The sequence below is a fragment of the Poecilia mexicana genome, unplaced genomic scaffold (assembly GCF_051168715.1).
Source record: "Poecilia mexicana isolate PSO_F unplaced genomic scaffold, ASM5116871v1 scaffold_5, whole genome shotgun sequence".
Classification (NCBI taxonomy): domain Eukaryota; kingdom Metazoa; phylum Chordata; class Actinopteri; order Cyprinodontiformes; family Poeciliidae; genus Poecilia; species Poecilia mexicana.
The window spans coordinates 30,755,259-30,767,981 of NW_028263374.1; the positions used below are offsets into that span (position 1 = coordinate 30,755,259).

General features: G+C 46.6%; 1 protein-coding gene across 1 annotated transcript in view; it reads left to right on the forward strand.

The window, feature by feature from the left end:
* The window catches only part of grm7 (glutamate metabotropic receptor 7), a 98,830-nt gene that overhangs the window by 35,179 nt on the left and 50,928 nt on the right, over positions 1 to 12,723 (forward strand). The window contains exon 2 of the mRNA XM_088005882.1: positions 2,123 to 2,339. Coding sequence (XP_087862008.1) covers positions 2,123 to 2,339 — 217 coding nt within the window. The remainder of the gene's footprint in view (positions 1 to 2,122; positions 2,340 to 12,723) is intronic.

Genomic DNA, 12,723 nt, shown 5'->3' on the forward strand with positions numbered 1-12,723 from the left:
TCTTCCGGCTCCCTGAACCGGTTCTCTTCCGGTTCCCTGAACCGGTTCTCTTCCGGTTCCCTGAACCGGTTCTCTTCCGGTTCCCTGAACCGGTTCTCTTCCGGCTCCCTGAACCGGTTCTCTTCCGGTTCCCTGAACCGGTTCTCTTCCGGCTCCCTGAACCGGTTCTCTTCCGGTTCCCTGAACCGGTTCTCTTCCGGTTCCCTGAACCGGTTCTCTTCCGGTTCCCTGAACCGGTTCTCTTCCGGTTCCCTGAACCGGTTCTCTTCCGGCTCCCTGAACCGGTTCTCTTCCGGTTCCCTGAACCGGTTCTCTTCCCTGAACCGGTTCTCTTCCCTGAACCGGTTCTCTTCCCTGAACCGGTTCTCTTCCGGCTCCCTGAACCGGTTCTCTTCCGGCTCCCTGAACCGGTTCTCTTCCGGCTCCCTGAACCGGTTCTCTTCCGGTTCCCTGAACCGGTTCTCTTCCGGTTCCCTGAACCGGTTCTCTTCCGGCTCCCTGAACCGGTTCTCTTCCGGTTCCCTGAACCGGTTCTCTTCCGGTTCCCTGAACTTTACTTCCTTCAACATTTTCATCCTCATATTTTATGCAAACATTGATTATTGATTCACAGGCTTTTAATGTGCTGGATAAAATAAATGTTTTAAAATGTACAGTAAACATGTAAATATAGACATTCATACAATTGTTAAATACAATAAATTACACTTTAAAATGATACTGAAATGAAAAGTAAAACATATAATACAACATTTCTCACATAAATCTTTCTGAACATTTTTGCAAAGATAAAAATATATTTGTTAAAAGTCTAACTAAATGTGAAACTGAAAACATACAATAAATAAAATAATATATTTGAACTTTTAATAAATTGAATTATTATGCACGAGGTATAATCTATGTAACTGGATTATATGTTATAGATAATAAATTATAAAAAATATATAATTGAATTATAATTATAATAATGTCAATAATAAAAAAGTTTGAGTGAATTTAGTTTTTTGTAAAATCAGTAAAACATCCCATAATATGAAGGTTTTGCTGTGAAGCTGCTTGTTGTTTGCTGCAGTAAAACACGTGCAGCGTGTTTGAGCTACCAGGTCCAAATAACTCTTTACCTGTATCTGACCTTTGACCTTATTGGAATTAGCAGAACTTTCAATCCGGCGAACGTCAGCGCGACTCTGCAGGGATCAGGGGCTAATTAGAGGAAAATCAGCTGGGAAAGAAGAGTTTCTCCAAACCTTTCCTGAAGGATGGAGTTCATTTCCGTCCGTCAGGAACTTCCTGGGAACGGGTTGAATAATCCTCCGACCTTTCACAGATCTCCTGTAATTACTGCGACCGGCGCCGCTCTCAGCCGGGCCAGACTCATTCTCCAGCAGGCACCGCTTTTCCTTCTTCGTGTTTTTGATTTTCTTCCAGAAACCTGTCAGAAAATTCCCACATTCTGCTTTACAGCAAACACACCGCAGGTTTAATCAGAGCAAAACGACCAGAAGGACCAAAAGGACCAACCAGAACCTGTTCGGTCTGCTGAGGTCCAAACCCAACACAGCAGACTGGGAATGAGTCGAGAAAATTAAAACTTCAAATCTTAAAAAACTGAATTAGCGCAGCAGCTCAAAGGATCGAACACCTGGATCGACCAGGAGGAAGGTCCAACAGATCAGGTTCTGAGTTACTGGTCCAAAACCAGATCCAGTTCAGGTTCCACAAAAGAGATGTTCTGGGTCTGAGCTTCTGATTGGTTATAAACTCACAACCATCTGTTTGTGAGCTAACATGCTAGCTTTGGTTATATTTACCCAGAATGCCCTGCGCTGTAGTCCACTTCCTGCTTTTGGAGCGGTCTCTACTGGTTCACATTCAGACCAACCAGAGTTCACTTCAACCGAACACAGACCGAGGTCAGAGGTCAGTTAGCGTTCACATCTTACCAGCCGGACCGGAGTTTCTAGGCAGACGGACTGGAGTCGGATTAAAGCGGACGCCTCCTTTCAGCCGTTGGTTTGAATTTGCTAAATCTGTTGACACAATGTGTAGGTTTGGTTTTTCTCGTCAGATAAAGTTCCAGCTGAACATTTTTCCTTCTGACTCGTTCTCCTCCTTTCAGATCCCTCAGATCAGCTACGCGTCCACGGCCCCGGAGCTGAGCGACGACCGCCGCTACGACTTCTTCTCGCGCGTCGTTCCCCCAGACAGCTTCCAGGCGCAGGCCATGGTGGACATCGTTAAGGCCATGGGCTGGAACTACGTCTCCACGGTGGCGTCTGAGGGCAGCTACGGCGAGAAGGGGGTGGAGGCCTTCATGCAGCTCTCCAGAGAGGCAGGTGAGGCGGAGTCCGGGTCCGGTTCTGGAACCAGAACCTGCTGGTTCATGGTGGCGCTCCATTTCTATCAGGACTGAACATACTGAGACGTTGTTACATGAGCTGAAGACACAAGCTGTGACTTTTCCCTCTGCGTCGCTGCAGGCTCGTCTCTGCTACTGAGGTTTGAAATACAGCGAGACAGAAGCTGCGTTTCCATCACAAATATCCACAAAACTTTGTTGGCACTCCACTAATGTCAAAAAATCACAAATTATTTCCATTAAATAAGAAACTCCATTAAAGTCACACATGAATAAGTTTAAGTCGTTAAAGGGCAGTATCATGTTGTCATTTTATTACACAGCACAGTAGCTGTTACCATGTCAGAAATAGCAAACATGACTTAATTAAATTTGACTTTAATTTAATGTCTTGAAATTGGGCCTCTGTCTCTTTAAAACCTCCTGCTCTCTCTGAAGCTCCGCCTCCAGGAAGCCATCCCAACATGGCTCCTCTGTTAACCCTTTAACGTTTTCACCAGAGAAGCAGCTCCTCTCATGAGGGGCTCACCTTTCGTCCAGGCTGTTCGATAATCTGCTCAGATCGGCGACGCTTCTCAGCCAAAGAACGTCAAATTAACCAACAGCTGTTTGTGCATTTCCCGAGCAGCTTGTGGTCACATTTGTCATGAATGTAGGTGTTTTACTGTACATACAGTTTTACTTTTAAATATTAGTATTTGCATAATTTTTAAAAACATTATCCTCCAACTACTTCCTGTTGTCTTCTTCGTGGTTTTTGTCAGTGGTAACCTCCGGTTGTTGATCATGTGACTCATGTTTCCATTGGACATTTCCAAAATAAATCTACTAGGCCAAATAAAAAAATCACCTCATCGTGGCACCAAAATGTTTTATCAAATACGTTTTTCCTTAATTAGCGTGTTTCTATTCATTAAAATTGTTTAGAATATGTCAAATTGTGCAATTATCTGGTCAATGGAAACGCAGATACAGAAACTACAGGAAAATGTAGCAAATCATTTCTGTTCAAACAACAAACTGCTGTGAACAAATAAAAATCAAAAATTATCAATACAAATGATTTACTTTGTACAGCAGAGATGAAATCTGTTTATGAGAAGTTCTGCTGACTTTGAGGATCTTTGGTTTTACAGTTTTTGTTCTGTTAAACCTGCAGAAGGTTTTCGCTTGTTGTGAACGTGTGGCTCACTCCTTCATTGCTCAGAAACAGGAATTCATGTCATCACATGAAGAGTCCTGCCTCCACGTTTGACTTTGTGTCGCTCTGGAAATGTTTTCTGACCTTAGTGACCTGAAATGCTCAGGCCCGGTTCCCCAGGGCGGCCCTGGCTACTCTCCAGTAGCTCACTGGGTGTGAATGACTGAATGCAGTGAATAATCGGCCTGTTTGCTGAAGTCGTTCATGGAGACCAACTTCCTGTTTCTGTGCCTCGGGTTGATTTATTACATTATTAAATCTGTGAACTCATCTTCATGAGTAAATTCTGGATTTTATTTATTTATTCACAGAAAAACAAGCAGCAGATTAATGAAGATTTAACGCCACCAACTGTGACCAGTGTCCCTGCTGGAGCAGCTGCTGGTATTAGCACTCCTGTTGCCATGGCAACGCTGCAGCCATGCACTTTCCCACGGCTCCGTTTGCTTTCATGCATCAGAGTACAGAACCAGAACCTGGACCCGGTAACAGAACCAGAACCTGAGCTCAGCTAACAGAACCAGAACCTGGACCCGGTAACAGAACCAGAACCTGAGCTCAGCTAACAGAACCAGAACCTGAGCTCAGCTAACGGTCTGTCTGGACCTGCTAACAGCGCTAACAGAACCAGAACCTGAGCTCAGCTAACAGAACCAGAACCTGAGCTCAGCTAACGGTCTGTCTGGACCTGATAACAGCGCTAACAGAACCAGAACCTGAGCTCAGCTAACAGAACCAGAACCTGAGCTCAGCTAACGGTCTGTCTGGACCTGCTAACAGCGCTAACAGAACCAGAACCTGAGCTCAGCTAACGGTCTGTCTGGACCTGCTAACAGAGCTAACAGAACCAGAACCTGAGCTCAGCTAACGGTCTGTCTGGACCTGCTAACAGAGCTAACAGAACCAGAACCTGAGCTCAGCTAACGGTCTGTCTGGACCTGCTAACAGAGCTAACAGAACCAGAACCTGAGCTCAGCTAACGGTCTGTCTGGACCTGCTAACAGAGCTAACAGAACCAGAACCTGAGCTCAGCTAACGGTCTGTCTGGACCTGATAACAGCGCTAACAGAACCAGAACCTGAGCTCAGCTAACGGTCTGTCTGGACCTGATAACAGCGCTAACAGAACCAGAACCTGAGCTCAGCTAACAGAACCAGAACCTGAGCTCAGCTAACGGTCCGTCTGGACCTGCTAACAGAGCTAACAGAACCAGAACCTGAGCTCAGCTAACGGTCTGTCTGGACCTGCTAACAGCGCTAACAGAACCAGAACCTGAGCTCAGCTAACGGTCTGTCTGGACCTGCTAACAGCGCTAACAGAACCAGAACCTGAGCTCAGCTAACGGTCTGTCTGGACCTGCTAACAGCGCTAACAGAACCAGAACCTGAGCTCAGCTAACGGTCTGTCTGGACCTGCTAACAGAGCTAACAGAACCAGAACCTGAGCTCAGCTAACGGTCTGTCTGGACCTGCTAACAGAGCTAACAGAACCAGAACCTGAGCTCAGCTAACGGTCTGTCTGGACCTGCTAACAGAGCTAACAGAACCAGAACCTGAGCTCAGCTAACGGTCTGTCTGGACCTGCTAACAGAGCTAACAGAACCAGAACCTGAGCTCAGCTAACGGTCTGTCTGGACCTGCTAACAGAGCTAACAGAACCAGAACCTGAGCTCAGCTAACGGTCTATCTGGACCTGCTAACAGAGCTAACAGAACCAGAACCTGAGCTCAGCTAACGGTCTGTCTGGACCTGCTAACAGCGCTAACAGAACCAGAACCTGAGCTCAGCGAACGGTCTGTCTGGACCTGCTAACAGCGCTAACAGAACCAGAACCTGAGCTCAGCTAACGGTCTATCTGGACCTGCTAACAGTGTTTGTAAATTTATACATTGAAAAATTAACTGCAATAATTTGGGTTTTAAATTTTAGCCTGCTAAATAAAATGGCTGTAGCATTTTTCAAAATCTTATTTTCTCTGTGGGTTTTTTTTGTTTTTGTTTTTTATTTTTTTGCAACTGCCACAGTTTGAAACTAAATATTTAGTTTGAAGGTAACTATTTATTTAGCAAGCTAAATATTGGGGTGACAAGCTAAGTATTTAGCTCTAGGCTAAATGTTCTGAGCCAAACAAATGAGTTTCAAATGTAATATTTAACTTTGAACTAAATATTTAGCTAACATGCAAATTCACTTGCTAATATCAGAAGTGGACTACCAAAATAAAAGCTGAGTCACTACATTCGTTTCTTTTCCTTTTCTGTCCGACATTTGAACTGAAAACAAAGGATGAGCCGTTTGAAAGGCAATCCAGACGTTTAGCAATGGAGATGCATCAACGTTCAGCCTCACCGTACAGACGTTCTAAAGACCCAGCTTTTATTTTGATAGTCCAATCTCCCTTATTGGCAAGTTAATTTGCATATTAGCTAAACATTTAGCTCTGAGCTAGCTAGATTACAAAGTAAATACTTAGCTAGCTCAGATCTGCATACTTTGTTTGGAGCCAAATATTTACTCATTACTGGAGCTAAACTTCTAGTTTCTAAGCTAAAAATTTAGTTGCTAACTACCAGATACGATGTTTTTTGGCTACATGTGTCCCGTACAGTACAGCGTCTTATTTCTGTTTGAAGCTAAGGGATATTTTGGAGTTCTTCTTCTATTTATTTATAGTTAAATAGACACAGATTTCCTCTTCATGTTTGGTTTGTACCAGCAGCCAGATGTCATGTAACAAACCAAAGAGTCTAAACATGAAATATGAAAATATGTGACAGGATTAGAACGAAATCAGAGTGAATAGTGACATTTTAAAACAAGGAAGAAACATATTAATGTTAATTTCTCAGCTCTACAGAGAGAAATGCTGATATTGCTGAGAATCAGCAGAGGTTTTTTGGGTCTCAGTGGGAGTCGCAGCGTTTGGATGGCGTGAAAGCCCGCTGCAGCGATCTGAACACCGAAACAAAACGTGCTTTGCTCCAAGACGCGCTGCAGATCAAACTGTTGACTCACAGAAGCTTGAAAGGAATTAATTAGAGCTCCCGGTGTTGTTGATTGCTCTCTGAATAATCTCGCTGACATTTCCAGCAATCTGATGACTCTCTGCAGCTCAGCGGTCAGGAGGCATCCTGACATTTGCGTGCAGGAGTTTTTAGGGGATTATGAAAGGATGCGGCGGTGCCAGGGAGCGCGGAGGACGCCCCGCAGATCCGGCAGCACCGAACGGCGGGCTGGCGCCTGCACCCGGCATTGATCTGTGGCAGCTTTAAACTGGATTGGATTAAATGAAGTTCACAGCGGTCCCTCAGCCTCTTATCGGGCCGCAGCGTCCGGCTGCCGGGACTCAGCCTCAGCGCTCCGTTTAATGGAAATGTCAGAAGAAACTGTAATCAAACTGGAGGAGCTGAGACGGTTTCAAAGGTTCAGCAGAAATGTTTCAGTCAGCCGGTTCTGGTTGTCTGGGTCAGCGGACCGCCTCATCAGAATCAGAGGCATCAGAATCGGAACAACAGATTAGACACAGTTTTACGCTTCTTCACCGTCCTGTGGAGCTGTTATTCAGATGCACACACACACACACACCCCCACACACACACACACACACACACACACACACACATACACACACACACACACACACACACACACACACCTGTTGCACGGTGGATCTGTTGCTCTGATTTAATGGAGAAGCCAGTAGAACCAGTTATCAAACTGGAGGACCAACCAGATTCTCCAGAGTTCATTTAATTTCTGTGAAACTTCCCAGTTGTTCTAAAACCAAACACCTGGATGCCGCGGCGCCTCGTGTTGGGAACCCTCTGGGACTTTCAGTGGCTGCTAGCTTAGCATTAGCTTCAGCTCCACCACAGCCTGACTCTCCTGTTGGTTTTCAGCCTCCTGCTCTGTTTCAGATGTTTAGTTGCTTCTCTGCCTGTTGGAGTCTTTTATTGTGTAGGAGACCAAGATCTGTCTGGACTGGAGATCAAGATAAATCAGAATCCATCAAAGTAAGGCCCCCTGATGGTTCCCCCTGGTGGTTCCCCCTGGTGGTTCCCCCTGGTGGTTCCCCCTGATGGTTCCCCCTGGTGGTTCCTTCTGGTGGTTCCCCCTGATGGTTCCCCCTGGTGGTTCCTTCTGGTGGTTCCCCCTGATGGTTCCCCCTGGTGGTTCCCCCTGGTGGTTCCCCATGGTGGTTCCTTCTGGTGGTTCCCCCTGGTGGTTCCCCCTGATGGTTCCCCCTGATGGTTCCCCCCGGTGGCTCCCCCTGGTGGTTCCTTCTGGTGGTTTCCCCTGGTGGTTCCCCCTGGTGGTTCCCCCTGGTGGTTCCCCATGGTGGTTCCCCCTGGTGGTTCCCCCTGGTGGTTCCCCATGGTGGTTCCTTCTGGTGGTTCCCCCTGATGGTTCCCCCTGGTGGTTCCCCCTGATGGTTCCCCCTGGTGGTTCCCCCTGATGGTTCCCCCTGATGGTTCCCCCCGGTGGCTCCCCCTGGTGGTTCCTTCTGGTGGTTTCCCCTGGTGGTTCCCCCTGGTGGTTCCCCCTGGTGGGTCCTTCTGGTGGTTAGTATTAAATTGATTTGATCTTAAACATTTCAGGTTTTCACTGTCCTCAGAATAAACCAGTCCAGCAGCAAACCGCTATGTAAACTGGTTTCCAGTCAGTCTGAATGACCGACCAGCAGAGGAATTACAGGAGCGACCTGATGGAGTCGGCGCTGACCCGTTTTCCTCCGAAACAGCAGGAGAGGAAGCTGCTCTCCATCCACCAAAGTGCTGAGTGGGCCTGAAGGAGGAACTGGCAGCTTCTCATTGTCCTGTTTGCTTCTTCAGCACAGACCTCAGCCTCAGGTTGATTTAAATTCAAATGTTTGCATCTGCAGCGTCAGACTGCTCCAGTATCACAGACTGACGAAAAAAAGCTAAAAATGTGTCAGATTTTCATTTCTGCTAAAGTTTGCATAAGTTAGAGAGCAGCAGCTCTGATTCTGCCGGCCGGGCGGCGCTCCGGGGCCGTAAAGTCATAAAAGTTCTTTATGGATATTCCCAGGTTTCTATTTAATTATGAATTAATGTTGGACTTTTCTCTGGGGTTTGAAGCTGCGCCACAAACACAGCAAACCAGCGTCGATGTGCAACGATCAGCCTGGAAAAGCCGATAAATTCTGATAAATGACTCAGTTTTATGGTGAGAGCCACAAGAAACTGAAGGTTAAAATTAACAAAAGACAGAACAAAGTTTTCTCCTGAAACTAAACTTTAGCGAACAGATTCCCTCCGGCTGCTGGTTCTGCCTGATTTATTTCTATATTTCACAACAAATGTCTTCTGGAGGAGCTCTGCAAAACAAATCATTTCAGTTCAATCATAAATATATTCCAATTAATCCTAGCTATCAATTAATGCATCAGCTTGCAGCATTCAGTCCACCTGACCAGCAGGGGGCGACAGTGGAGAGGAATAACTCCCCTTTAGTAGGAAGAAACCTCCAGCAGAACCAGAACCAGGCTCGGTACCAGCAGCAATGGAGGTTTGAGAAGAGACAGACGGAGACGGAGAACTTCCTGTTCTCAGGAGAGGAAGAACGATGATGTGATCAGAACCACAGCCAATCAGAACGCCAGCTGATTGCAGAGAAAACACAAAGTTAACATAAAGTAACAGGAAGTAAAGCTAACTGGAGAGTAGTAGGAGGAGAAAGCGTGTGAAGACATTCTGACATGGTTCATCCTAAGCTCCTTCTTTAAACTCTCCGTTTCTGACTGTTCCTGTAATCCGACCGTTAGCTTCGGCTCTGCGTTTCATCGCAGCTGCAGCTCATCCTGCAGAATCTCAGGGTGTTGAGGAGACGTTTAATGGCGTCCTGCAGGCAGCATGAATATTTCATTTGGTCGCTTCATGTGAGCTGCAGCTGCTGCTTCACATTAAAACACGCCTGGTTTCAGATGCCCTCCTAAAAACCAAACATCCAGCAGCATCTGGTGGCTTTAGCTCTGCTCCAGGTGAGGATCTGTATCTACAAGCTCCAGACACTGAAGCTGTTTGAGTTCAAAAGGAGGAGCAGGAATTTAACCTCCTGGTGTACGAACAGTTCCTGAACACCGGCTGTTCAGGTCCGGTTACTGGAGCTCTGAAGTAAAGCAAAGTGCGACCTTCATGTAGAGTCGATCGGTTTGAGGACTGATGGGATTTAAAGCCTCTGGTAGCTGAATGGTGATGATGTGATGAGGAAAACAAACATCTGCCTGAATTCTGCCGCCAGTTTTTCTCTGAATGAGACGACAGACCTGCAGCCTGGTATCAGATACTCAGACCTTCAGTTTGAGCTGCTGCACTCTGTTCCTGCCACGTTGCTCTGATGCTGAAGCTTTGCTGAGTTTCACATCTCCAGTTTATTCTATGACTGGAGTGTTACATTTTTTAACACAATCACTTTTTTTTGTTGCTTTTTTAACAGACTAAAGTTCGAGCTGGAACCTTTCTATTTGCATGTTTCTGTACGCCTGTAAAGCTGACGCACAGCTACATCTGCTATCAGCAGCCATGGACGGACAAAGTGGCTTTTCTCAGCACTCTGGGTTTTAATTTTTGCTGCTAAACGATTTGATTGTCGTGTTCTAGTTGTGCTACAAAGATTTAGCCTTTGAGTGAAGCTATGCTAGCCTAAAATAGCATCTCAGTGCTAAACATGTAGCAGCTAATGCTAATGTCAGCAGCCAGATTTCTAAAGATCAGAGAAGCTCTGGAAAGGTGAATGGATAGAAAAACACTTTGCTCCCACCTGAAGGTTAAAGAACCTGGAGAACAGATTAAAAACTACAAATATATTTATGTTCGTTTAATTAATAATTTAGCAGGAAGGATTGTTTTTGAATTAATTACAGACCCTGTAATAAACTCAATTACATTTTTAATCCAGTTCCACCACTAATTATTTTCTGACCCTCTGAGGATTTGTCTCAGTGCTCTGAGCGCCCCCAAGTGGTGAGAAAATGATTAACCAAATTATTCAGAAAGTAGGTCATGCTGTAGCATCTGGCATGCTGAGGTGAGAGAATCTTCATCAGTGCACATGAAGAGTCTGCATAGTGTATAAAATTCAAAATCAAAAACATTTTATTGATCCCAAAGGGAAATTACATCAGCAAGTCAGTGATGCTACGTTAGCTTAGCATCTGGAGCTGTTAACGACAGAAGGTCAAAACGTCTGTAGAGTTTATTCCCTGCCTGGATATAAATCTGTTCTGTGTGACTCTGCGTGTCTCAGGCTGCTTTATGAATAGTTTTAGTTGTTTTTGAGCGTCTTTGTTTTATCCTGGAAGCTTTCTGTCCTGGTTTTGGTGTCGTTGGGTCCTGGCAGCTGTTCCCAGCTCTCGGCGCTGGGTTGGCGTGTGCCTCATGTTTTCTTGGCTCCAGGCGTCATGAATGAGACGGAGGCGGAAGAGCAAACTGCCTCAGCGTGTTGCTCTTCATCGTTTTGAAGAGCATAATGAGAGTTTTCTGTGAAACCACTGAGATGTTTCTCCACTCTTCCATACATGCAGACGTTAGTCAGAGCTTTGTGACGCAGCTCATGTTCTGAATGCCGGCTGCGGTGTAAGGAGATGATTACAGTGTCAGCAGGCTCGACTCTTTGACCTGCAGAGAGCATTTTATCTCCAGTGCTTCCAGTTAAAAACTCTCCCAGTCGGCGCGACACTGGAAACCTTCCTGTCAAATCAACAGCTGCTCTGCATCTGCTGGAAAGAAGCGATAAGAGCAGAAAATGTGTCTGAAATCAGCATTCTGCCTCCTGACACGCCGGGGAGCCGTGAATGGGAGCCATGGGAGTGTAACTGGGAGTAATGGATGTGATGTGGCGTTTATCTGGGGGGAGCTTCTCCCGGTTGACAGGTTTTCCAGTGAAACGGAGCAGCAACCTGCTGGGAACGACAGAAAATCCTGTTTTATTAGGCTTAGCATCGTTGCTGCGTTTGTTCTGCAGAGTGTCACGCCTCGGAGCGCGACACGGGAACAGAAACGCAGAAATTATGTTTGATCATCCGACAAAATCAATAACTGATGGAGCTGCTGTCATGCGGGGAATCCTCTGTGTTTTCCCATCTGAGTGCATTAAAACATTAAAAAGAGCCGCCGACATGCAGGCGCTGGCGATGAGCTCATCCATCAGCTGCCGCTCTGCGCTGACATCCCAGTCATAACATCACATATGAGCCGATCCATCAACCTGACGCTCCGCAGGCTGCGGCAGAACCGGCCTCCGCCGCTCCGCTGCCACGCCGCTTCACCAGAACCCAGAGGAACGCCGCTTCACTTCCGGCTCCAGTCGGCCCGTTGGACGTCTGAACAGGAGAGAGACCAAGGAAACCTCATGGGGAGAAACTGAAGCCTCAGAGATGACACCAGGCAGCCAGGATGGACTCATGGTGCGACTGCTGACATTTTCCATCACTCTGCGGGATGCTGTTTACGCTTTATTGTGAAGGGTCATTAGTCTGGGCTTTGAAGGCTCTGGTCTTGGTTCTGGTCTTGGTTTTGGAGGGTCTTGGTCTCAGATGATCCCACCTTGACTCCATTTCTGCCTCCATTATTCTCTGAAGCTGATCTGTTTCAGGTCCAGAAAGCCGTTAATAATTGGCTCAGTTTTAATAAACTGAATTGAATTTATCTGAATTAAACTTTGTGACTCTGGTTCTGGTCTAACCCGGACCATTACAGAATCAGAGGACTGATCTGGTACTGGAAACATTCACCATACCTGGTTGTTTGTAAAAACCTGGGCCTCTACCTGATAAAACAGGTGAGCGTTGCCATGGCGACCCAGCGTGACCCCGAGGCCGTGGTGCCGCTGTGCGTCTCCGTTGCTGCCCACGACCTGCCTGATCCGGCGGCTCGGATTTCCCACAGATTAGAAATAATTAGTCGCAAATAATCGCAGCTGCTATGTTGATCCACTGAGAGCCGCTGGGGGGAAAGGCTGCAGGAGCTCAGCAGAACCGGACGGGTCCACCAGAACCGGACGGGTCCACCAGGACCAGAGGGGTTCATCAGAACCGGATGGGTCCACCAGAACCGGACGGGTTCACCAGAACCAGAGGGGTTCATCAGAACCGGACGGGTCCACCAGAACCGGACAGGTCCACCAGAACCAGACGGGTTCAC